Genomic DNA, 27696 nt, shown 5'->3' with positions numbered 1-27696 from the left:
AAGAATGGGTCTGATAGCCCTTCCACACTTCCGTAGAGTCAACATGAATTACATGAAATTCATTTTGAAAGTATGGCTGAAATGTCTAGGTCAGCAGCTCTCAAACACAGAAATATCTGACATCTGAGACATAAATTGACACTTTGTCAACATCAAAACTAGCCTTTTGATCAAAAACGGAAATATCTGACATCTGAGGCATATACTGACACTTTAAGACATCAAAAATGGCCAAGTTATAGAATCCTGTGGGAGTTTTTTTCTGCATGCAAATATTTTTTCATCGTCCGTCAGTCCATGCGTTCGTCCGTCCGTTCGTCCGTCCCTACGAGGTTAACCAAATGGGACCGTTTCGTCTAGCATCAATACCCCTTACTAGAATGACTTGATACTAATGCAGATGTAACCTGTGACCATTCCTTATCTTCAGACATCACCTGACCTCAGTTTTACCTTGACCTTGACCTCATTTTGGACTTAGGTTGCTTTATATGGGCCATCTCTTGGTTAACCAAATGGGACCGTTTCGTCTAGCATCAATACCGCTTACAAGAATGAATTGATACTAATACAGATGTAACCTGTGACCATTCCTCATCTTCAAACATCACCTGACCTCAGTTTGACCTTGATCTCGTTTTGGACTTAGGTTGCTTTGTATCGACAAGGATGCCACCGGGGGCATCAAGCGTTTATTGAACGCAGCTCCTTGTTTATTTATAATTCAGTACCATAGGGAGAATAATTATAATGTTCTTGAGATCTAGTTATTTATAATGACTGAATGCAATGGACCATTCCTGTTCCAACTGTTCAAGAGCTTGCAAATCATTTGATAAAGTTTGGGAGTGTGATGAATTAACTGTCAGACATACTATAATATCATGTGCAAACAGTCTGGCTTTGCTTTTTATGGAGTTCAAAATATCATTTATAAAGGAAGGAAACAAAGGGTCGAGAACGGGGCCTTGGGGAACCCCAGATAGGACAGGTAGAGTATCTGAAGTGCAGCTATCTACTACAACTTGTTGAGTGCAGTCCTTTAGAAAAGACTTAATCTACTGTGATGCTAAATGATGGAATCTCAGCTGTTGTTAAAAATAAAAATGCCGTATTTATTACTGTGCGGTATTTATAGTGCTGTATTTATAATAAGTTTACTTAGTCTTGTAATGTCAACAAGTTACATATGATGGTACAATGGTAGGAAGTGTTGACTTTTTGCAATTTTACCATATTAGGCAATAACTTTTAATCTAATAAAGGGAATTAAATGAGACTTTACACAGTAAAAGATGGTTATGAATGGAAATAAAGAGCCCTCTGAGCACCACAAATTTCAGGCATTGTAGTATTTCTGAGCTGACAATGACTTTTATTTATTTATTGTGCATGTTTTGGACAAGTCAACACTAGGTCATCTTGTGTCAAAACATAGACCACTAGATGAAATCAAAGTAAAATCTTGTTAACACAAGATGCCATTTTTTCTCTTTGAAGGGGAAGCGTATATTCGTTACTTTGTCCATCCTGCATTTCTTGTCCATAGTATTTCTCAGCAACCGCAGGTTGGAATTTAGCGAAACTTTACAGGAACCTTTACTATCGAGTATTGTCTTCATGTTCTGGTCAGACGATTTTAGTTCGACTATACAAAGTATATGGAGAGCTATCCTGCTTCCTTCCATGTCCACACCTTGGTTAAAGTTTTGATGCATTTTCTCTTTTATCTCTTTAACTCTTTAATTAATCCATGGATTTGCTTCAAACTTAAAATAGTTATTCCTCATCATCACCCACATCATCTTGTACAAGAACCATAACTCTTGCACCAATATTTTATGAATTATTCCCCCTTTTTAGCTCACCTGAGCCAAAGGCTCAAGGTAAGCTTTTGTGACCGCTTGATGTCTGTCGTCTGTTCGTCAACAATTTCTAAAAAAAATCTTCTTCTTCAAAACTACTAGACAGATTTACACCAAACTTCACAGGAATGATCTTTGGGTGGCCTCCTTTCAAAGTTGCCCAAAGAATTAAAATCCATTTAGAACTGTGGATGCCATGGCAACCGAAAGTAAAATCTTTAAAAATCTTCTTCTCAGAAACTGCTAGCCGGATTTTAAAAATATTTTGTAGAAATTATCTCTAAGTGACCCTCTACCAAAATTGCTGAAGCCATTTTATTTTGGTAAAAACATGGCCTCCAGGGGTTGGGCTTATTTTCCCTCAATAGCTATGTTGTAAATTTCAAAAATTCTTCTTCAAAACCACTGGGCAGATTTACACTAAACTTCACAGAAATGATCAATGGTTGCCTCCTTTCAAAAATGCCCAAAGAATTAAAATCCATTCAGAACTGTGGTTGCCATGGCAACTGAAAGGAAAATCTTTAAAAATCTTCTTCTCGAAATTCAAAAATATTTTGTAGAAATGATCTCTAGGTGACTTTCTACCAAAACTGCTTAAACCAAAAAAAAAACATGGCCGCCAGGGGGTGGGGCTTATTTTCACTATATGACTATATCGTAAATTTCAAAATTCTTCTTCTCTGAAACCTGAAGACCTAGAGCTTAGATATTTGGTATGTGGCATTTAATGGACTTTTACCAAGATTGTTCCAAGTTATGATCCCAGGGTCAATATTGGTCCGGCCCCGGTATCATCATAAAACCTAACATTATACAGCCTTGTAATATAGTTGTTTGTTGTAGAACAAACATCCAAATGATCCAGATGAAACAATTACGTGAATAACGCCAAAAAAAAGCAGTTATTACTGTGTAAAGAAAATGGTCCTGTCCCAACCAGTACCGTACTTCAGTATTCATGTTAAAATTTGTCATTTTTATATTGCAGATAAACAAATGAGTGCACTTCACCTTGATCACTGGGCATGAAAATGAAGGTCTTTCACAGAAGCCTTGTGCATTTTCTGACTTTGGTGTGCGGAAAGTTTTGTTGCAAGTGTAATGACTGGGAAATAGCAGCTAGATCTGCATCTTCCACGAATAGCCATTGGTGCTTGAGATACGTGACTTGATTATTCTTAAAACAAATAAAATATTAAGTAATCAAAGGTAGCAATAGACATTTTTATCACAACCTATTTAAAACAATATGGAGCTTGAAAGAATACATAGAAAACTTTTGATAGACATATCTAATCACATGATGGTTGATAGCATGGAATATGGTAACTTCATTGAGTGTATGAAAATATATGTTCCAAAAGGAACATTGGCTGAGAAAAAGACTTTGTTAGACAAATTTGAGGCTCTGGAGAGTAAAGGACACTTAAAACCAGGGCAGTATGAGAATCTTAAAGATATCTGCATCTCAAGTGGTAATCATGATATTGTGGATATTATACAGGAGGCTGAAAGGAAGATAAAAGAAATACTGCCAGGTCAAGGTAAGTAACACTCTGATGATATGTGTGAGGAATATGCTTTATAAGCAAGTTTTAGAATACATGTACTTTCAGTATAAATAAGTTTCTGTATGGTAAATGTTTATTGGCATTTATGGAATGCAGTTTAGCCTAATAATATTGTCATAACCTTGATTTGGGTACTGAAAATGACATTTATCAAATCATAGGCTTTTAAACTACATGTAGGTCGCTACAAGTCACTTAATAGGCTTTTAAACTAGGTCATAGAAAAATCCGGCTATCACTCTAGAGGCAACATTTTCTACCTTATCTGCATGAAACACGGTCAAAATGTTTGTGCTTCGAAATCTAGATCAGGTTTGGGTCATACTTAGTTAAAATGTCAAAAGAAAACAAATAGACTGAGCCAAAATATAAATAACTTTGCTTACAATGTACAGGCAACATTCTCTACCTGGTATAAATAAAACTTTTGGAATGTTTTTTCTTTCAATTTACAACCTGTGTCAAGTTAGATATTGAATCGTCTTGGAGTACAAAGGTCATATCTCAGAAAAACTTTGTTCACAATCCAGAGGCCACATTTTCTCTCTGGTATACATGAAACCTAGAACGTTTTTTCTGGTGGTATCTTATTCAAGTTTTAATAGAGTCATCTGCAGATAAAAATACAGCGCTTTCACGGCCCTCTTGTTTTCTTTTGAATAATAGCTACAAAATTTCAATTCACAGTAATAATTCTAGAACTCAAATACATGTATATTTTATATTCTATATAGGTGCTCATACCAAAATAATATGTGAAGATGATGAGGTCCCAGCAAAGAAACCGAAATTGGATTTTAATGGTTGGTTTTTACTTCTATTGTTTTATATGTACATTCAAGTATGAAAACTTGAATAAAATACTGAATGTTCAGTATCTCGGGGTATTTCAGGTCCTTCAACGAGTCCAACTTTCAAATATACTTTTTTGAGTTTTACATCCTTTCACTCATTCTTAAACAGTTTTAAAATTCTCTGTATTGGAAAACTGTCTTTTGTCTGGCTGACACTGCCTTGCTGCCTTCTTATGATATATTTAACAATGTCAGATTTTATCATTTTTATTAATGTTTGGTTTAAATTTCTTGCATCTTAGCTTGACAATTTTGAAGAATAGATTGTACTTACTGGTTTGTATCAGCATAAGCGTCTGTGTCTGTTTACTGATTTGGTTACGTTTTTGTATGTAGACTGGTTTTTCAGTAACCACTTGTGGGAAAGGATTGAAACTTAATACACCTGTTCATTGCGATAATGCAACTTTAAATGTAGAGATCTGACATGCAGTGTACAGGTTTCTCAGAGCAACAGTGTCAGTTGTGTGTAACTGCATCATTTTGGTTTGAACTGCATATTGGCTAAGGTGAAATTGGTATTTTATTTGTTGCATATTTGTGTATTTCAGTTCCAGTTTCTAAGCAGTTAATTATTTTGCAGTGTTAATAAATTGTTACTTTCTTTGCAATATTTTGATGAAAAGCGTCGTAGGTATGTTGTAAAAAGTCTGCCCATTATTATTTTTTTCATCTGCCAAAAATGATATGGCGTTTCTAAAATTTTATTTGTACTTTTTTAGCAAAATAAAGGCATAGTTAGTAAATATTTGTTAGAAAGGCAGCAGTCGATGGACATAACGCCTGTTGCTTAGTTAATCGTCTAAACTGTTCTGAAAACTGAATATCAATGACCTGTGCACTGCAATAAGCCACTTTGATTACCACCATTTGGCTTATAATATTTCGTAAGAGGGTTAGTCTTCATATTTTAACTGTATTTCATACAATTTAAAGAATGACATATTTCATCAGTCTATTCATCTAAATAACAGGAAAAGCAAAAACACTTATTTGTTGGGTTTAACGTCGCACCGACACAATCATAGGTCATATGGGGACTTTCCAGCTTTGATGGTGGAGGAAGACCCCAGGTGCCCCTCCGTGCATTATTTCATCACGAGCGGGAACCTGGGTAGAACCACCGACCTTCCGTAAGCCAGCTGGATGGCTTCCTCACATGAATAGTTCAACGCCCCGAGTGAGGTTCGAACCCACATCGATGAGGGGCAAGTGGTTTGAAGTCAGCGACCTTAAGCACTCGGCCACGGAGGCCCCTGCAAAAACACTTAGTGTGACTAATTTATGATATCATTGCAATAGACTTCAGTCTGTTTGATTTTGAGTACAAACGCTCAATGCTCTGGGTTTTATAACTGTATTTTGTATGTTTTTAAGTTGTGCCTCTTCTTAGCAATTTTGATTATATTTTTAGCTTAACTGATAGAAAAGTAGCTTTGAAGAATAGTCTAGCTTATCTACTCCCCCTGGCACCGGCGTCACAGTTTGCTTCAAGTTTTGCATGAAGTACTTATAGCTTTCATTTAAAGGCATATAGCTTTGAAACTTACTTATTTTTTCTTAGATCAATTACCAGCCTCACTGGATCAAGTTTCATAACTCTGACATGTATTTTGGCTCCTTTTGGACTTAGAAAATCCTGGTTAAAGTTTTGCATGCAAGTTACTATCTCCAGAACTAATGCAGATTTTGGATTGAAACTTCACATGTATCTTCAGTGTAATGAAACTAGGTGATAACATCAAGTCCCATAACTCTGACATGTATTTCGGCCAAATCATGCCCCCTTTTGGACTTAGAACATCTTGGTTCAAGTTTTACCTGCATGTACATACTTCTATTATTTCAAGGCATATAGTTTTGAAAATTAATCTTTAGCTCGACTATACGAAGAACGGAGAGCTATCCTACTTAACCCGACGTCGGCGTCTTTCCGCGTCCGCAACTTGGTTAAAGTTTTGATGCACTTTCTCTTTATCTCTGTTATTACTTGATGGGTTTGCTTCAAACTTAAAATAGTTATTCCTCATCATGACTCACATCATATGGCACAAGGATCATAACTCGCACACCAATATTTCATATATTATCCCCCCTTTACTTGTTTTCAGGTTAAAGTTGTTTTGCACTTTCACTCTATCTCGGTTATGATTAAATAGATTTGATTCAAACTTAAAATGTTTGATGTTCTTTGACATCATTACCCACATCACATGACACAAGGTCCTTAACTCTGGTACCAATTTTTCATGAATTATGCCCCCTTTTTACTTAGAATTTTATGTTAATTTTGATGCATTTTCACTATATCTCTATTGTTACTAAAGGAATTTGATTCATACTTAAAATTATTAATCAGCATTATCACCTACATCATTTTACGCAAGGGCAATAACTCAAACACTTATATTTAATGAGTAATTCCCCTTTTTACTTTAAATTTCAGGTTAAAGTTTTGATGCACTTTCACTCTGTCTCTATTATTACCAAACAGATTTGATTCAAACTTTAAATAATTGTACTACATCATCACCCACATCAAATGACACAAGGACAATAACTCTCAAACCAATATTTCATGAATTATACTACTTTATACTTGAAAAATTTCAGGTTAAAGTTTTGATGCACTTTATCTAGGTTATTGCCAAACAGATTTGATTCAAACTTAAAATAGTTGTACCGCATCATCACCCACATCATATGACATAAGGGCCATAACTCATGCACCAAAATTTCATGAATTACACCCCCTTTTTACTAAGAATTTCAGGTTTATTGTGCTGCACTTTCACTTTATCTTTGTTATTGCTTAATGAATTTGATTAAGCCTTAAATATGTTCTTCAACATCATCCTTCTCATCATATGGCACAAGGTCAATGACTCTGGTGCAAATATTATATGTATTATATCCCTTTTTTATTAATCAGGGGTATAAAAAAAATTCACACCACTCGCCCTGCAGGACTAGTAGCCAGTAAAATCTACTCGCCCTTACTGTACAGTCATTTGCCGTAATAAAATTACAACTATCTTAATAACTGTCACTTTTATGAAAGAAGTATTATGTACAACAAACAAATTCCAAATATAATACACAGTAGACAGATAATTTTCTCTTGTGCACTACGTTTCCTTTTAAATTAATCATAGTCATTCTGCTTAAATTTTCTTTTACAGCTGACATTTTTATTTTTATGCCCCCGAAGAGAGGCATATTAGTTTTCAACTGTCCATCCGTTCGTCCGTGAGTTAGTTCGTTCGTTCGTCACAACGTTAACGTTTTGCATGAAGGCACTTTACTCGCGAACCACTGCACCCAGGAGCTTCAAACTTCACATGCTGATAGTACTTATTGAGTACACGACCCTACGGACTTTGGGGTCACCAGGTCAAAGGTCACATGATATGACACATGGTGTAAAACTTTTGCAGAATGTTTCCATGAATTATGTCCCTTTTATACTTATCTAATGTTTTGATACAATTATCTCTGTTATTACTAAATTCATATTACACTGACTTAAGTTATTGCCCAACATCTGCATCCACATTTGAGTCATTAAACAATCAAGTGACAGCCTCCTCAGATATGACTAATTTCACTATCCAGTATCGAAATAGTCTAGCGCGCTGTCTCTTGTGACAGCTCCTGTTCTTTTTTTAGGTCAATAACCAACCTCACAGCATCAGTCTCATAGCTCTGACATATAATTTAGGCAAATAATGCCCCCCTTTGGACTTAAAATATCCTGGTTAAAGTTTTGCGTGCAAGTACATATAGCTATTATTTCAAGGCATATAGCTTTGTTTTAATTTTTCTAGGTCAATAACCATTGTCACTGGATCAAGTCCCATAACTCTGACATGTATTTTGGCCAAATTATGACCAATAAAAATCCTGGTTAAAGTTTTGCATGCATGTTACTGTCTCTAAAACTAACGCAGAAACTGTATTGAAACTATATATTTTAACATTTTTGGCAATATTCCTGCTTATGGGACAACGATTTGAATAGTAGAGCATTGGCTGTCTTACGAACAGCTCTTGTTGTATTTAAGCTGATATCTCAGTACCTGGAAAGGATTGAACTTTAAATGCATGTTTACTGTGATGATCTGACATGCAGTATTTAAGTTCCATAACTCTTTTTTACAAATTTATGCCCTATTTAGCTTATCTGAACTGAAGGTTATGGTTGAGCTATTAGTATAGGTGGACGGTCTGGCATGCATTGTCAATAAAAATTATTGTCCCTCGCCCATCATCCACAATTTACTTAAACATTTCCTCTGACGATACTGGTCATAATTACACCAAACTGTAGCATCTTGGCAAGATGCTGTCTCAGTTTATTCAAATGGTAGCCAGTGACCCCTTTTAGGAGCTTCTAGAGCTTAAAATAGAAAAGATAACTTTAAACAATTTCTTGGTCTTAACAGCATTACAATAAACGTAGGTTTTTTTAATTAAAATAAATTGGAGAGCTCTAGCCCTTTTAGGGACCACTAGAGCTAATAATAAAAATATCTTTAACAACTTCTTGTTATGAACTGCTTGATGGATTTTTATCAAATATCTGTAGCGTTCTTATAAGGTCCTTTCCCAATTTTGTTCAGATGTGGCCAGCTAGAGTTACAAATTGAAAACATTGAAACAACCCCTCCCCATGAGGCAATAAATTGATTTTCATCGAACTTTCTCTGTAACAAAATTATGAAGTTTTCTCCCAATTTTGTTTAAATAAAGGTGCTAAGCCTATTTTAGCAGCTGCTAGAGCTAAAGATATGAACACAAGTAAACAGTTACTTCTCATGAACCGCTTGATTGATTTTCAAAGTTTATCTGTAGCAGCATTAAAAGAACAGCTCTCAATTTTGTCAAAGTGGCGGCCCGATCACTTTTAGAGACCTCCAGAGCTAAAATAGAAAATACCTTTATACAACTGCTCTTATGAACAACTAGATGATTCTTCATCAAACTTAGTCTGTAGCATTTGTATAAAGTCCTTTCTCAATTTTATTCAAATGGGGCCTTTTAACCCTTTTTAGGGACCCCTAAAGCTAAAAATAGAAAAACCTTTAAAAGACATTGTCTCAGGAACCGCTCAATGCATCTCAATCAAACTTGATCTGTAGCATCATTTTAAGGTTCTCTTCCAGTTTTACATTTTTGGGCACTTGGCCCCTCTTAGGGGTTCCCAGAGCTAAAATAAGAAATGCTTTTATATAACTCCTCATTTCAGGAGGACCACTTGGTGGCTCTTCATGAAACTTGACTTTTAGCATCATAATAAGGTTTTTCACCAACATTGTTCAGTTTGGGACACTTGGCCCCTTTTAGGAGCTGCTAGAGTTAAAAATAGAAATAACTTTAAATGACTTCTTCGCATGCTCCGCTCGATGGATCTTCATCAAACCTGGTCTAGAGGATCATTATAAGGTCCTTTCACAAATTTGTTCAATTAGGGGCACTTAGCCCTTTTAGAGGCCGCTAGACTTAAATAAGAAATACCTTAAAAGACTTCTTCTCATGAACCACTTGATGGATCCTCATCAAACTTGACCTGCAGCATCCATAGAATGTCTTCTCCCATTTTTATTCAAATGGGGGCACTTAACCCTTTCATATGCCGCTAGGTCTAAACATAAAAATAGCTTTAAAGATTTTCATCAAACTTGGTCTGTAGCATCTTTCTATGTTCCTAACCAAAATTTGTTCAATTGTGGGATGGGGCCGCTTGGTCCCTTTTAGAGGTCATTAGAGTGAAACCTAGATATGCCTTTAAATGTCTTCTTCACATGAACATCGTGATGGTTCTTTGTCAAGCTTGATTTGTAGCATCATTTAACAAATTTGTTCAATTGGAGACACTTGGCTTTTTTAGGGACTGCTAGAGTTAAAGATAGAAATACCTTTAACTAACTTTTACTCATTTACTCCTGCACGGGGCTTCATCAAACTTGTCTAGAGCATCATTATAATGTCCTTTACCATGTTTGTACAGTTGGGGTTCTTGGCCCTTTTTAGGGACCACTGGAGTTTAAAATAAAAATACCTTTAAAATACTTATTATCATGAACTGCATGATTGATCTTCATCAGACTTGGTCTGTAACATCATGACAAAGTCTTTTGTCAAATTTATTCAAATGGGGGCACTTGGACCATTTTGGGGGGCAACTATTGTTAAAATAGAAATAACTTTAAATTATATGCGTTTTTGCTGCGTGACAGCAAAATATAGCAAAACATAACTTTTGTTTTAATGAAAAGCTTTAAGGATTTTCACCAAATCAAGTTAGAAGAAAAGTCAGATGGTTATGGTTTTCTTCAGGTGAGCGACTAAGGCCCATTTGGGCCTCTTGTCTTACCATGTGCCTCATCCATGGCTGACTTACTACTATGAAAATAAATAGTAATATATAACAGATTTTAGCTCAGCTGAGCACAAAGTGCTCAAGGTGAGCTTTTGTGATCGCCCTGTGTCCGTCGTCAGTCATCCGTCGTCAGTCGTCTGTCGTCCGTTGTCAACAATATGACTGTTAAACCTCTAGAGGTCACAATTTTGGTCCAATCTTGATGAAACCTGGTCGGAATGTTACCCTTAATAAAATATATGAGGATTTAGATTTTGCGTTATCTGGTGTCAAAAACTAGGTCACCAGATCAAATCAAAGGAAAAGCTTCTTAACACTCTAGAGGCCACATTTATGAAATATCTCTATGAAACTTGGTCAGAATGTTAATCTTGATTATCTTTTGCTTTAGTTTAATCTGGGTTAAGTAGGATCAAAACCTAGGTCACTAGGTCAAATCAGGTAAAGCTAGTTAACACTTTAGAGGCAACATTTATGACCACATCTAAATGAAACTTGGTCAGAGTGTTAATCTTGATAATCTTCAGGTTTCAAGTTCCCAGGTGAAGTTAAAAACTAGGTCAACTGTTCACATCAAAGGTAAAGCTTGTTAACACTCTATAGAGTTTAAGTTTAAAACTCATGATAATTGCTCAGAATGTTTGTCTTGATGACCTCTAGGTCAAAATGAATCTGGGTCATGTGGGGTCAAAAACTAGGTCACCATTTCAAATCAAATGAAAAGTGTCTACACGTATGACCATATCTTCATGAAACTTAGTCAGAATTGTATTCTTGATTATCTTTAAGTCAAGTTTGAATCTGGGTCATGTGAGGTCAAAAACTAGGTATCCATGTCAAATCTAAGGAAAAGCTTGTTCACTCTCTAGAGTCCGCATCTATGACCTTATCTTCATGAAACTTGATCAGAATGTTTATCTTGATGATCTCTGCGCCATGTTTGAATCTGGGTCATATGTAGTTAAAAAATAGGTCACCCGAGTTATAAAACTCGAAGTCACATTTTCTGCTTGATCTTCATAAAACTTTGTCAAAATGTTTGTCTCTATGAAATCAATGCCAACTTAAATTCTTACTTATCAGGGGTTAGAATTAGGTCAGGTGAGCGATACAGCGCCTTCAGGGCCCTCTTGGTTTGCTTTAATCTTATTGAGGTTTCTTTCTTCTCTGTTTTAATGCCATATTTCGTAGAAACAATTTATTCTTAGGGCAGTGTTGATACAGGTCAATAAATTTGACTATTTTTAGACTGCATCACTGTAAGCAAGTGTCCAGGTCTATGCGCGACGATGGTTAAATTCTCTGGGACATATACCATGATACTCATACATTGGGATGAAAATTGTTTAGTTTGGTTTTACATGAGTGTTGATATGCATTTAAAATCCCATGGTGTATTTTCAACTCTGGTCATTTAATTTTATTCAGTGATAAGGCTTTTGATTAGTAGAGCCATGCTTACCTACAACAGCTCTTGTTTAAGAAAACCTTAAAGTTGAGGCATCTTTGTCCAAAGCAATATGAGTAAAACATGCATATCTTAGGGATTGCCTTATCTTTTTATGCATCATTTACTATTTTTCGGAATAGACAATTTGACTATATTTTGTTTAGATATTTATTAGTCATTTCATTGTAGATGTTGATGACTCATGATAGAGTTTGCTGCATTCTCATTCCTGTAAAACCAGAACATTTCATTCGATATACACACTGTTTTAATGATTTTATCTGTTATGTCTGTATTTTTATTATTATTGCAGCATTTAGGAATGACCTGGTAGAGAAGTATCGAGAATACTTTATCAAGACAGAATTTATTCCCTGGAAGCCGGAGGAAGGTCTGGTGGATATTGATGATGTTTACTCTCCGGTTTATATGCAAAGAAGGGTAAAAAGCTCAGGAGAAAAGAACATTCAACAAAGAAACAATTATATTGAGAAACAAGAACAAAATGAGAGCAAAAGTACAGGCAAACAAAAGACTAACAAACATACAAACAAACTGAAATTGAAAATACCTAACAACAAACAAAGAAAAAACAAACAAAAATACAAGCCTATCTCATATATCCATGAACTCTTCTATTACAATAACAAATCTTATAAAAAGATTCTGATAAAAGCAGATTCTGGAGCAGGTAAAACTACTTTGTGTAGGAAATTAATTTCTCTGTGGTGTCAACAGTCAGAAGATAGATTGGAAACTGGAGCTTGTGCAGCAGCAGAAGAGTTAAAGGAATTTATTTACGTTACTGATGAAGATATGAATACAGAGGGTGAAAGCATGGAAGCTTTGATGTTTGACTTTCTATTTTATGTGTCACTTAGACATGCAAAGCAAGAAGAGTATATAGAAGATATGATTGTCAGGCAACTTCAAATCAAGGAAGAAGATTTACAACAGATCCTAGACACAAAAAACTGTCTTGTTATAGTTGATGGTTTAGATGAATGGTCACCTCACCGACATGTTCATTACGGTCCTATGGATATAAAAGGTTGCCCAAAAGAGAAACGTGTTGGTAAGTTTTATTCTGTGTTTACAACCAGACCATGGAAGCTTGTGGATGAAGCAAGGGATGCTGATAAGCTTGAATTGCAGTGTCAACTGAAAGGAGTTCAAACCTACGAAGAAATGATTACATTATATGCACAACTGATAAAAGCCAGAAAAGAATTTTCCACAAAAAAATTCCTTGAGGATGTGGGCTACAAGACCCAGTTTCTGTCAACGCCACTCCTTCTAAAATTAGTCATGTTACTATGGGCTGAGAGTGGTGAATTAGAAGAATCAGATTGCAGGTTGTATGGTCGAGTAGTTGAATTGCTGATTAAGAGTGGACTTGAAAGAAATGTTAATGATTGTGAATTTACGAGAAAAGTAAATGAGATCCATCTATATGAGGAGGTACCTTTATGCTTTAACAAATCTGATGATTTTTCTCACCTATCAAAATACTTCTCTGCAATTAAACAGGTTGCAAAAGTGTCATTTGAAACTCTACTCAAAGGGACTTTGTTATTGAAGGATACAGATGTCCAGATATATACAGAAAAATTTAACATAGACTTGCTCTTTTTGAGAAAGTTGGGATTGTTTTCTCAAAGTCCACATATAGGAGGTTCATTCATAGATAGAGAGAGCAAAGTTACTTTTATCCACAAATCTTTTCAAGAGTTTTATGCGGCAGTCCATATTGTTTCAAATCCAGAAGATTGTTATAGGATTCTCAAGGAAAAGTGGTCAAAATCGGAGACTGAAAGTACCAATGCAAGAGCTGTAGTTTTGTCTGGTGTCTTCAAATTCGTCAGTGGCATGGATCCAAGTGCTATGCCAAAGATGTACAAGTTAATCTTTATGTATATATTTGATGACATCAATGCTGCCATGCTAGACGTATACCAGTGTCACACTGATAAGTGTGAAAAGTTTAAAATCCATTTTAGGGAAAGATATGGTTGTATTGTGAAACAAAACCTGGCCTCCAATGCCTGTAGGAATAGAACTTGTGGTTGGCTACCTTTGGAAGTATATCCCATTGACATACTGTTAGAAACTTTTAATGAACATATTAGAGAAAATATTACTGAAATTTTAAAATGTGGACATTCTGACTTCGAAATACATATAACTGACTTGTCTTTATGTTTCCATGAAATAGTTTCTAGCCAACAGTGTAGTGAGACGCTTGATATGTTCAAAGTCTTGAAGTATATAAGTCCATCATCTCTGAAAACACTGGTTCTACAGTATAAAACAGAATCTGACCTAGAATCGTCGCGGGAATATGACGTAGATGAATTATATGACATGGATGGTGACATACTACCAGTTTGCTTTAATCTATGGTCTGGTGAATGCTCAAATCTGATAGAAGTGAAACTGATAAATATAAGCCTTACATATAAACAGATGGAAAGGGTTCTAATGATACATCCATCAAAACTTGAGATTATCATTCTTGATAATGTTGAATGTTGCTCTCACAAAACAGTCTCCGAAATGTGTACAAATATTAAGAAAGGTAAAAGTTTAGAAAAGTTTGGCTTTTCAGAAATGCAAATCAATGAAATAATCAGAGGTGAACACTTTGAACATGTAGGTTTTTCAGAAATTAAACTGTCTACAACTTTTGTCATGCTAAAAGAATTAACATTGGAATATATTGATGGAGTATTAACACACTCACAGATAACACATATGATGACAGATTCTCCCAGCCTTCAGAGTGTTTCCTTTGCCAAGGTTTACTGTAAGGAAGATGGGTATTGTGGATGTTTGGAAGCTGTCAATGATGAAGAGATTGACGATGCTTTTTGTAAAAACACATCAACTGCTTCGTCAGTTAAACAGCTAAGAATTGAGTATAGTAGTGGCATTGTGTGTCATACAAACAGTTATCCCAAGTTGAAAGAATTAACATTGGAAGATATTGATGGAGAATTAACACACTCACAGATAACACATATGCTGACAGATTCTCCCAGCCTACAGAGTGTTTCCCTTGTCAATGTTCACTGTAAGGAAGATGGGTATTGTGGATGTTTGGAAGCTGTCAATGATGAAGAGATTGACGATGCTTTTTGTAAAAACACATCAACTGCTTCGTCAGTTAAACAGCTAAGCATTGAGTATAGTAGTGGCATTGTGTGTCATACAAACAGTTATCCTCAGCTTGAAGAATTTTATTTAAATACTTCAGATATTAAAAAGGTCGTATTACCTTCACAAATACTGTCTCATCTTACAAACTTTGCCAAACTTCAAAATGTTAACATGTTGAATAGGTCACAGACAACTAACAACGGCTCAAGTAATATTGGAGATAATGGTGAAGGTAGGTCAGAGTTACAGGTTTGTTGCTTAAAACAGAAATTGAAGTTGTCGAGTGCTACTGATGTGAGTATTTGCAGCAGACTGAATGCACTACGTGTTGTTAACCTTTACAACATAGAGATTGGTCATTCACATATCACATTGATACTTACTTTACCCTTTCTTGATGCTTACCTTTCTAACGTAGTCTGCACAGCTGACAATATGTGTGGGTGCTACGCCCAGTCTGGTACTTCAGATTTATCTTTGGCTCTAAATCCTGAACCAAAATGTGTTGAATCTAGACTAAAAGAATTGACCCTTTGTGGAGGAAAGGAAATTTTTAAACATGTTAGTAAGTTGTTGGAATTAAGGACAGTGTGTTTTAAAGGTATAGAGGAAATTGATAATGTTTTTCTAACAGGCCAAAGTCTTGAAAAAGTGGAGCTTCTTGAAAAAGAAAAAACAGGTGATTATGTTGACTTGATTCTGGAAGATCCAACAGAATCGTGTTGTAAGATTTCTCAAGAATTTTTGTTAAGATTTTTAGACAGTATTTCAAATAGTTGTCTGGTTGAACTAAATAAAATTAATTTGACTACAGGAGATGCAGACTGTGTCTATGAGACATTGTGTAAAATGAGAACTCTTGAAGTACAGGAATTCACAAAATGGAAGTTGCTAGAACCAACAGCTTATCAGGTTGAGGTTGAACCAGGCGTGTTTGTTAGAAGTTTCGCTTTTGTTAAAACATCTTCAAAAACAAAAATTGTCTCATTGATAATTCAGAAGAAACAGCAGGATATGAAGGACAAAGATGAATCTGACTCAAGATAATTTGAATTACAAACCACGTACACAAATGCTAGAAATGACGTAAGCGATACAAATGCTATGGCTGCTGTTTACTTACGGTCCACATAAGTTGTATTTTCGATGCAAATGACGGGAATTTTGGACTAAAAGTGATTAAAGTTGTAATAGATTTATTTGCTTAATGAAAATCGGACCTAAAATGGATTTAAATAGTTCTAAGGAGGACAACCATGAGAGTGGTGAAAGTGAGGCATCAAACATGGCGGACAGTGGCCAACGAAACAACAGTGAAACAAATAACATTCCGCTCGTGTTCATGTCGGAAAGATCTGTTTTCGGAAATAGAAAGCCCACTCGGGAGGAATGGATTACACATGTGAGTTTGTATTGTGCGATTAGCCAAAGAATTGACCCATCTCATATAAAAGGACTTCAGCGCATACGTGGTATGTGGCGGGTATATTTAGACAATCTTGACGACAAAGTAACCTTGTTAGCTCAGGGGGTTCCTTTAAGGGGAAAGATTATCCCAGTGTTGTCAAATAATCCAGACCGATTGGACGGTGAAAATGCAATTAGGATTCGTGTGCAGAACATTCCGCTCTCGGTCGATGATGGAACCATCACGAGAGTTTTGATTCTTAAAAACGTTAATATAATATCAAGTTATCGTGAAATGCTCCGTGTGAACGGCAAATTGACTAATTGCGCAACAGGAGACCGGATAATTCTGGCTAAGGCTTCTTCCCTTCAGGAGCCCCTACCTAGCATTATGCAGTTCGGACACTTCACGGGTCGCGTGATACACCTGGGACAGACAAAAGGCAATGACAGGCCAAAGGAATGTACAAAATGTTTCATGTCCGGGCACGTGTTTGCTAGCTGCCCTAATGACTGGGTGTGTGCGACGTGTAAACGTTCTGGACATAAGCAGAACGAATGTGATCGCTTCTCCAGAGATACCAACGAAACTGAAACCGAGTCAGACGTCAATGGGGACGAAGACGAGACTAGTAAAGGGGGTCAGTTTTCCGACTCAGATGAGGCGGACGTAGACACTACGATAAAATGTGCACAGCCTGATCACTCTACACCAAAGTCTAGTCGTGCTGACTCGACCGTAAACGCGAACAGTGAAAATTCGTCTGCTAAAGGCACGTGGATTCAACAAACGCTGCACAAGTTTGCAAATAGCGGGAGTAGCGAAACTCCGAACCGAGGCAAACAGCCAATCGTCAGCGAGCGGTCACCACCGACGCCACCCGAAGAATTACACGATAATCAACGAGTGAACACGAAGCGAGGAAAAAAAGAGACGTTAATCCTTTCTATAGTATACTACAGTAACTACTAAATTATACTGATTGATATTACACTTTACGGACAATGAGTTTGAATTGCCATTTTGTACTACAACGGGGTTATTTGATTAAAAAAAATAATAAAATGGTTATGACAGAACCACTAGAATAAATAAACACAAGTTACTTGTGAATAATGACAGGTAAATTAATAGGCACACCTTTTAACTCTCCTTTACTGTGTAAAGGAAATTATACAGGTGCTTTTGTACATACTTGAACAAATTTGTTGAGTTTTGTCTTTTGTTTCGTTTCGTAAGAGTAAACCTATACACATATTTGTTTACTGTGGTATGTACTTTGCTGATCGAAACATTATCTTATTGTGTAGTGTTTGTTAAAGATAATGAAAATATATACAACAATATGATCGAAACATTATCTTATTGTGTAGTGTTTGTAACTCGTAAGAATAATTTGTCATTGAACTTAAGAGTATACATAAATTGTAAAATGTAGATAACACTTACACAAAACATTTGCTAACTTTAAAGTTTAAGAGATGCGTACATGCGTACTTTTGAATTAGTAATATGTGCATATACCCTTTATTATTTTTAAAGTAATATTTTGCTATATGAATACTCTCATACGCATAAAGAATTTTGCAGATGTTTTCGTACATGCGTGAATATTTTTGTGAAGTTTTTGTCTTTTGTCTGTACTTCGCTGATTGAAACATTATTTTATTGTTATTCAGTAGTTAATATACATTGAAAATGTTGTTTTTTTCATAAGCAATAATTAGTCTATTTAAAAAAATCAACAAGAAAGATGAAAATTATTTCAATTGTGTATACATAATACACTACAAAATCTTGATCGATAATGTACATGTATTTGACTAATGTAATGCAATTCGTAGATAACGCATAATATCTGTTAACTTTAATCGGTAATGGAGTTTTAAAAAAACAACAACAAAAGAGATGCGTTGCACTTTAAATTTAATAACAGGTGCATAAACCCTTTATTGTTTTTTAATAATAACATTTTGCGATATGAATACTGTCATACGTATGAAACATTTCGGATTTATACATTTTCAATATTGGTAAAATATATTAATAACCTAATCATTTATTATGGCAAAATCAAACTGTAGCTTTTCTCAGAACCATTTTGCTTCGTTGAATGTACAGGGTTTAAAAGATAGAAATAAAAGATACAGAGTAATGGAATGGCTGAATCAACAAAAGGTACAATTCGTTTTCTTCCAAGAAACACATTTTGTAAAAGAAATGAAACAAGAGTTATCTTTACAATTTACAGACTGGGATTGCTTTCATTCATTTGGAATCTCAAATAGTCGAGGTTGTTCGATCTTTATTTAAAAAAAAGTAAACTATAAATTAATTCATGAACTTTATGATGCCGACGGAAGATATATAATCCTTAACATTGAAATGAATGATAATACTTACACTTTAATTGACATCTATGTCCCCAATGATCAAAAGAATAGAAATGCTTATTTCAATAAACTAAACGGCCTTATAACAGAAAATAGTCAAGGGCTGAAACTAATAGCAGGAGACTTTAACGATATTTTTCTAAACAAGATAGAATTTGCAAAACGCATACAACAAATACTAAATTCCCTGTGTCAAACTTGAAGAAACTTACTAAAATACACAGTTTAGTAGATATTTGGAGACAAATAAATGGACCAAAAGAACAATTTACTTGGCGGCGTAAAAACGGAATCGAAAAAAGTAGGATTGATATCTGGTTAATAGATGAAAATATTATACCACTAGTCCTCTCAGCTGATATTAGACCCGCACAAATCCAGTATACTGATCATCTTGCTATTTCCTTGAAACTCAAGATACCGAGCACCCGTGGTCCCGGTTTTTGGAAATTCAAGAACTCTTTACTTGAAAATGATAAATATGTTTTCTATATTTCAAAAGTTATTTCAAACTTTATGAAGTCTGACATTAAGAATAAACAAACCAAATGGGAACTATGTAAACTAGAAATCAAAGAGCAAACAATCTTTTTCTCTAGAAAAGCAGCACATGACCGAAAAACTCGTCTTTCTGAATTAGAAGAAGAATTAAGTACCTTGATACAGCAGAAAACCAATGATATAAACAAACACAAAATTGTTCAAATTGAACAAGAAATAGAAGAAATTTATAACTTTAGAGCACGTGGAGCACAAATTCGTTCGAGAGTAAATATTTTAGAACAAGGTGAAAAAAATTCTAAATATTTTTTTAGTTTAGAAAAATCACGCCAAACTAGAAAGGTTATAAATTCACTTTTTACAAATAACGAAAGAATTACAAACAAAGATGAAATCTTAAAGGAAGAGGTTAAGTTTTATAAAAAACTATATACTCGTAGCTCAGATGAAAGTAACTTGAATATTCGGACATATCTGGACTCCATAATATTAGAAAATAAATTAACACCCAATCTTGCAAATGTCTGTCAAGGAGTACTTACTTATGATGAATGCACTCAAGCTATCAATGAAATGAATCTTAATAAAAGTCCAGGTTTAGACGGATTAACCGTTGAATTTTATAGGAATTTTTGTGATCTTATAGGGAATTTAGTAATAAATTCTTTGAATTATAGTTATAGAAATGGAGAATTATCAATATCTCAGAAACAAAGTGTATTTTCATTGATCTATAAAAAAGGTGACCCGGAGAATATTGAAAACTGGAGGCCTGTATCTCTTTTAAATGTAGATCTTAAACTTTCGGCAAGAGTTTTAGCCAAACGTTTACAAATCGTAATCCCGAAAATAGTGAGTCTAGATCAACAAGGCTATATTAAAAATAGATACATTGGCTACAATATTAGACAAATCCAAGATATAATAGACCATACTGATAAATTAGATATCGATGGAACAATTCTATTTCTAGATTTCAGAAAGGCCTTTGATACGGTTGATTGGGTTTTTATGTGTTTAAAACTTTAGAAAAATTTGGCTTTCAGGAATCATTTTTAAGATGGGTTAAAGTATTTTATACTAATATATCTGCATGTGTCACCAACAATGGATGGATTTCCGACTTTTTTTCTATAACACAAGGCATAAGACAAGGATGTCCATTATCAGCTCTTCTTTTTATCATAGTAGTCGAAATATTAGCAATAAAAATACGATCAAACCAAGACATTAATGGAATAACTGTAAAAACTGATGTATCTAACCAAATAAAATTGACACAACTAGCGGATGATACCACCCTTTTTCTAAAAAATCACAATGAAATTCCTATTGCAATCGCCGAGATTGAAGAATTTGGCAAATATTCAGGTTTGAAATTAAATAAAAGAAAGACAGAAGGTCTATGGATAGGAAATCAGAAGAAAAATATATGCACACATATTTATGATATAAATTTTACAAACAATTATGTGAAAGCTTTGGGAATGTACTTTGGTAACAAAAAAGACGAATGTAATAACCTTAACTGGAATGAAAAAATTCTGCAATGCCAAAAACTTCTCTCAAACTGGAGCAAAAGAAATTTAACATTTTATGGGAAAATTCTTGTATTGAAATCTTTAGCTTTACCAAAGTTCACATATTTATTGCAAAATTTAGAAGTACCTAAAGATATCATTAACCAGATTAACGCCATATTTTTTAGGTTTCTCTGGAATGGTAAAAATGATAAAATTACACGTTCAATTACAATTAGCCATAAAAGTGATGGAGGCCTTGATATGGTAGATATTGATTCTTTTTCTAAAACAATGAAAATTAAATGGGTAAAAAATTTAACTTCTGCTGAAAACACGAATTGGAAGGTTATCCCTTCTTTTTTCCTAAATCAATATGGAAGGAATTTCTTAGTATTTAGGATGAATTAAGATTCTATTAAATCACTACCACAGTCAGAACTTGTATTACCTGCCTTTTATAAAAATGTACTACAAATATGGATAGAGTTCAACAGATCTCTCCACAACAATAGTAAACTAGAAACTTTTGATAAAATAAGACAACAGTTAATATGGGGTAATAGCTTCATTAAGCATAAAGGAAAATGTATTATATTCAAAAAGTGGATAGATTCTAATATACTTTTTGTTAATGATTTATTGTCAGAGAAAGGTGAACTTGATATAACTCAAATACTCAATAGTCTCAAGGTAAAAAATAACTGGATATCAGAAATAAATATACTGAAAAACGCAATTCCAAAGGAATGGAAAATAATTTTAAAATCAAAAGACTCTTATTTGACTAAAGTTAGAACAAATTTAACCTTCCCTGATGTAAAAAGGAAACCTTTTACTGACGTTACCAATAAGGATATATACATGGTACTTGTTAGCAAGAAAATTAAATCACCGTCTATTCATAGGTATTGGGAAACACAAATTGGTCATCAAATAAATTGGAATGCATTTTACTATTTTTTAAACAAAATTATTCCTGACAATAAAATCAAACAGCTAAAGTATAAATTGATTCATCGTATTGTTGCTACAAACTTGAATCTTTTTACTTGGAAAATAATAGATAGTCCGAACTGCCATCATTGTAATTGCATTGAAGACAGTTGTCATTTCTTCATTAATTGCAGTTATTTATCAGATTTCTGGAAGATCGTTCATGAAGCACTTAGTAAGTGTGGTTTAAATAAATCGGTGATAAATATGAATAACATAGTAATTGGTTACAAAATTGATTATAAAGAATACCAGGATATTAATATTTTACTCAGTATAATAACATACTGTATTTACAAGACGTATCTCTTCAGCGAACGAAGAAAGAAATTTATTAATATGATCGAAATATTGATATATTAACTGTGGTTAAATATTTGTCAAGAAATAAAGATTATAAGTTACTATTTCTTAATAAATTTCTGAATGCATTAGAATACTATTGCTAAAGAAATTATATGTAATGCTTATCACTTTGTTTGAAACATAAAACATCTTCTATATTACTAATCTTACACATTTGTATGTTATATTGTGAACTTCACTTGTGTAATATTGTGGACTTTGTCAATAAACATGCTGTTTTATGAATAAATTTGAAAAAGAAAAAAAAAACCACGTACACCTTTGTTACCTGGCAATTGACTAGGAGGCATGGACTTTAAAGGCGAAACAGCTGAAGTCTACCAGTTCTGGCAAAATTTTGTCCAAGATATTTCTAAACTGATTTAAATGGGCTTTTGGCTCATCTGAGCACATAGAATAGGAATAGGAAATTCGAAACAGATTCATTCAAATTAATTTGTATCGATAACGCCCATCAAGGAGTGGAGCAGTTTCCCATATATAACTCTAGCGGAAAATTCAAGGATTTTCTAACCTGATATTAATAACTTCAGTGATGTTTCTTTGGTGGACCTCTGCCAAATTCTTCAGGTCCTTCCCTTATGTTAAAAATGTCACCAGGGACAGCATGGTTTTCTTTAAGGTAAAGAAGGTGTAATGAGCTGGATTTTCAAAAACAAGTTGCATCCTTGATAAAATGTTTAGATAATAGCAAAAGTTAATCTTCACCTGATGTACTATTCAGTGATATCAATTAGCAGGGGCCTAGTAGCCCAGGCCTCTAGATTTTGGGCTGGGCCCCTACATTGTTGAAGAAAATGCCCAAATACCTAATGTTAAATATTCATATTTGACAGTCTGGGCCCCTAAGTAAAAATAGTTAGTTTATATCCCTGCTATTATTAACAATGTCAAACACACATTTTAGGCTAAATAAAATAATATGTGTGGTTCCGGTTTCCCGACCGACCCTATTTTTTTCCTGCCGACCCTAACTTTTTTATTGTTATCGGAAAAACAAAAACAAACAAAAATCAAAACAAAAAAAAATCGTAAAATAAAATTCGGTCCGGTTGACCCGAGGTTCCGAGTTTTGACCCGCGAAGAATCGAGAAAAACTCGTATTTGACCCGCACAGAAAATGTCCCGTGCGTCGGCTTGACCCGCGGAAATTTTCTTTGAAGCGTCTCGAGTTCGAAAGTTCTGCCTCTTGTCAATCAAAATCCCGGTGAATTTCAATATTGTTCGCCGCCACAAGCGGAAGTATGGCAGTAGGCGGAGCGTCGTAGATTAATTAGCTACTGACAGATGTCAATCACGCCATGCGCCGGCTGACACGTAGTCATCTCGCGGTTTGTATTTAGTACAATAATGCCCGTCATTATCAAATGTGTTTATTGATCATTGTGTAAAAGTTTATATATAAACAATGCGAAGAGCAGCCAATTTTGTACCACTTGTTAATTAGCGATATAACCTACTGTTGATTATCGATAATTTACATCTATTGTGTGTGCATCAAGTTTTTGCAGATTACAACAGTCTGAAAACTCGGCGATTTGGATTTCGTTCGGAGGCGATAATTAGGAGAAGTGGCCGACTTTACAGCGACTATGTAGGATGATCCTTGGTGTCACTGAAAAAAAATGTCTCGGCCCGAGTTGTCGCCTGAAATTTTCGCCAACTGATCCAAAATAACGCCAGATTTTGTAGCGACCGACAGCGCGACCCCTGCCTACAACTTATTAGCTCACCTGTCACAAAGTGACAAGGTGAGCTTTTGTGATCGCGCAGCGTTCGTCGTCCGCGCGTGCGTCCGTGCGTCCGTAAACTTATGCTTGTGACCACTCTAGAGGTCACATTTTTATGATATCTTTATGAAAGTTGGTCAGAATGTTCATCTTGATGATATCTAGGTCAAGTTCGGAACTGGGTCACGTGCGGCCCAAAACTAGGTCAGTAGGTCTAAAAATAAAGAAACCTTGTGACCTCTCTAGAGGCCATATTTTTCATGGGATCTGTATGAAAGTTAATCTGAATGTTTATCTTGATGATATCTAGTTAAAGTTCGAAATTGGGTCAACTGTGATTTAAAACTAGGTCAGTAGGTCTAAAAATAGAAAAAGCTTGTGACCTCTGTAGAGGCCATACTTTTAAATGGATCTTCATGAAAATTGGTCAGAATGTTCATCTTGATGATATCTAGCTAAAGTTTGAAACTGGGTCACGTGCGGTTAAAAACTAGGTCAGTAGATCAAATAATTGAAAAACCTTGTGACCTCTCTAGAGGCCATATTTTTCATGGGATCTGTATGAAAGTTGGTCCGAATGTTCATCTTGTTGATATCTATTTCAAATTTGAAACTGGGTCAACTGCGTTAAAAGAACTAGATCAGTAGGTCTAAACATAGAAAAAAAAATTGACCTCTCTAGAGGACATATTTTTTAATGGATCTTCATGAAAATAGGTCAGAATGTTTACCTTGATGATAATTAGGTCAAGTTTGAAACTGGGTCACGTGCGGTTAAAAACTAGGTCAGTAGGTATCAAAATAGAAAAACCTTGTGACCTCTCTAGCGGCCATACTTTTCATGAGATCTTCATGAAAATTAGTGAGAATGTTTATCTTGATGATATCTAGGTCATGTTTAAAACTGGGTCACGTGCCTTCAAAAACTAGGCCATTAGGTCAAATAATAGAAAAACCTTGTGACCTCTCTAGAGGCCATATTTTTCAATGGATCTTCATGAAAATTGGTCAGAATTTTTATCTTGATGATATCTAGGTCAAGTTCAAAACTGGGTCACATGAGCTCAAAAACTAGGTCACTATGTCAAATAATAGAAAAAACGACGTCATACTCAGTTCAAAACTGGGTCATGTGGGGACGGGTGAGCGATTCAGGACCATCATGGTCCTCTTGTGTTGTATTGTTATACGTCTTGCCGACTTAATACTGAACAACAAATTGCATAATTAAAATCGTTATTTTGTGTGCTTGATATGATCGTATAAGCCGATCGGCCGTTACTATCTATAACAAATCATTTTGGCCCAAAAAATGCTTTGAATAGGCAGAAAACATAAGTTTCGAATATAAATAAAATTGAAAACAAGTATCTTATCAAGAATATAATGCATATTTGTCACCCGTTATCGCGATCGTGATTTTCGGATATTTCTGTCATTTTTTACGAGATTTTCTTGTGCAATCTAAATAAACAGTCAATAAAAAGTCTGCATTTAAGAAAAATATGACAACTGTTGCAAAAGCAGCTCTTATTTTGAAACATTTTTCGAAAATAAAAGCATGCAAAGGCACCAAACCCCACCCACTTTTAGATAATGTGCAAAATAGGGTTACTTTAAATATATCCTCCAACTGAAAGATATTAAATATTTAAACTTAGAAATAATGTCACTCTTCAAGAAAATATTAGGCTATAAAACTTTACCATGATGATAAAATATAAGCAAAATTTACCTTTTTCAATTTGCAACTACAGTCGACATTGTATTAAGAGACCACCCAAGGGGCTGCTAAGAAGTGGTCTCTTAATGGAATGGTCTCTTAATGAATTTCAGTCGGATGAAAAAGGAAAGTCATTTTTAACTGTTAATGTAACTGTATTTCTTATGAACATACACGTATGGTTTCAAAATCTGTTTTAACATCGTGAACACTTTTCGAAGCCCACAAACAATGAAAATTATGGCTAGATTGTTTGTCAGTTTGACTTATACAAAGGTTAATTGCATTCAGTCACTTGCAAAACGTAATCGCTAATTACACAGATGAAGAAATGCCCGGTAGAATTTTGGTACCCGGTCGCCTAATAGATACTTTTGTCGAATATTTTACCTGTCGGGACTACATTAATGTGGTCGCTAGTCGTTTAATAAAAAAGTCGTTTAATGGAATTAATTTATATACTGAAAACGTTCGGGAGGGATTTTGACTGGTCGTTTAATACAAAAATCGCTTAATAGAGGTGGTCGCAAGTACGATGTCGACTGTACAAATTGGATTTATAGTTTACTATCGGATGTAACATCATGATCGAAACTTTTGATCCTGTGTGTATTTTTTTAATATATATATAGTTTGAACTGTTAATTACAAAATGTACAGATTACATCAGATGAAGGCCTGTGCCTGAAAATTCTATCAGAGTGAAGAACGAAAGAAATATACAGATCAGGAGAATAAAGCAATAAAGTAGCAAGTAAATTTCATGTAAAGAAGTACATGCTGCTGCAGGGAGTGATTAATAACCAAAGGGTACATAAAAAGCACCGGTATGTACTGATGCACCATTGTTTCAATACTAAAAAAACTAAATAAAAAAAAAACTTTCGAGTTACTGCCCCTGAGGTTTCATTTATGCTTTGATTTGATGCGAACTTGCACAGAATGTTTGTCTTGATGATCTCTTGGCTAAGTTCAAAACTGGGTCATGTAGGGTCAAAACTTAGGTCACCAGGTCTAATCAAAGGAAAAGCTTGTTAACACCTTAGAAGCCACATTTATGACCTTATCTTCTTTATGCAAAAATCATGCCACATTCTTTATCCGAAATTATATTTATTTTTTCGAGCGGAATGACTTAGTGTGTAAAAACTGATCCATAGATTAAAAAGATATATATTTGTTTTACTGTAAAATGAGCGAAAATAATATGGGTATTTTCAACTTTGTTTTCGCTGTTTTGTCTTAAATGTTCCCCTATTCCCCTACTCGCCACCCCCCCCCCCCCCCCCCCCCCCTTTCACATGCAGTTTTGTGCATCAAAATTTCTCAAACAAGTTTCATTTTAAGCGTATATTATTTTTTAAGCAATTTTCTGATTTCCTTTCCGATTTTTATTGTCACACCCATATACCTGAATACATGTTACACTCAAAATAGCCTCATGAAAAAAAAGATACTTCTTATGAAACATTTTACTGCCCGTTCTCTCCTCCATAGATTTTTTTATATTTTCTGTAAATGTTCCTGAAATGTTTTTGAATGAAACGAGATTATAAAATTCCTTGACTACCAGGTTCATTTCCGTGCTACGATGATATGAAAATTGAGAATTTAAAGCACAGTTAAAATGTTACATGTTTTCAACCAAGTTCACATTGTCTGTTAGTAGGATTTATTTGCAGTCTTTATTGTTGTCCAACCTATTTCGTTAGTACGTACTAATAAAAGCTTATACGAAAACCTCTTTAAGAAATGATCATCATTTATTATAGATT

At 34.7% G+C, this 27696-nt stretch overlaps 1 protein-coding gene across 1 annotated transcript; it reads left to right on the top strand.

Moving 5' to 3' along the window:
* Positions 1 to 2859: 2859 nt before the first annotated feature.
* On the top strand, positions 2860 to 22717 carry LOC123551830 (uncharacterized). Its single transcript, XM_045341039.2, has 3 exons — positions 2860 to 3412; positions 4174 to 4242; positions 12439 to 22717. Exons 1-3 carry the CDS (start codon positions 3118 to 3120, stop codon positions 16329 to 16331), a joined length of 4257 nt encoding a protein of 1418 aa, XP_045196974.2. The 5' UTR covers positions 2860 to 3117; the 3' UTR covers positions 16332 to 22717.
* Positions 22718 to 27696: the final 4979 nt, after the last annotated feature.

Source organism: Mercenaria mercenaria, unplaced genomic scaffold (genome assembly GCF_021730395.1).
Source record: "Mercenaria mercenaria strain notata unplaced genomic scaffold, MADL_Memer_1 contig_1789, whole genome shotgun sequence".
In the NCBI taxonomy this organism is placed as follows: Eukaryota; Metazoa; Mollusca; class Bivalvia; order Venerida; family Veneridae; genus Mercenaria; species Mercenaria mercenaria.
Note: the sequence above shows the minus strand (reverse complement) of the source record. Positions and strands in the feature narration are given on the sequence as shown.

Coding starts and splice junctions, on each gene's coding strand:
- LOC123551830 (XM_045341039.2), top strand. CDS start 3,118: ATGGAGCTTGAAAGAATACATAGAAAACTTTTGATAGACATATCTAAT. Junction 3,413..4,173: donor AGAAATACTGCCAGGTCAAG/GTAAGTAACACT, acceptor TATTCTATATAG/GTGCTCATACCAAAATAATA. Junction 4,243..12,438: donor ACCGAAATTGGATTTTAATG/GTTGGTTTTTAC, acceptor TTATTATTGCAG/CATTTAGGAATGACCTGGTA.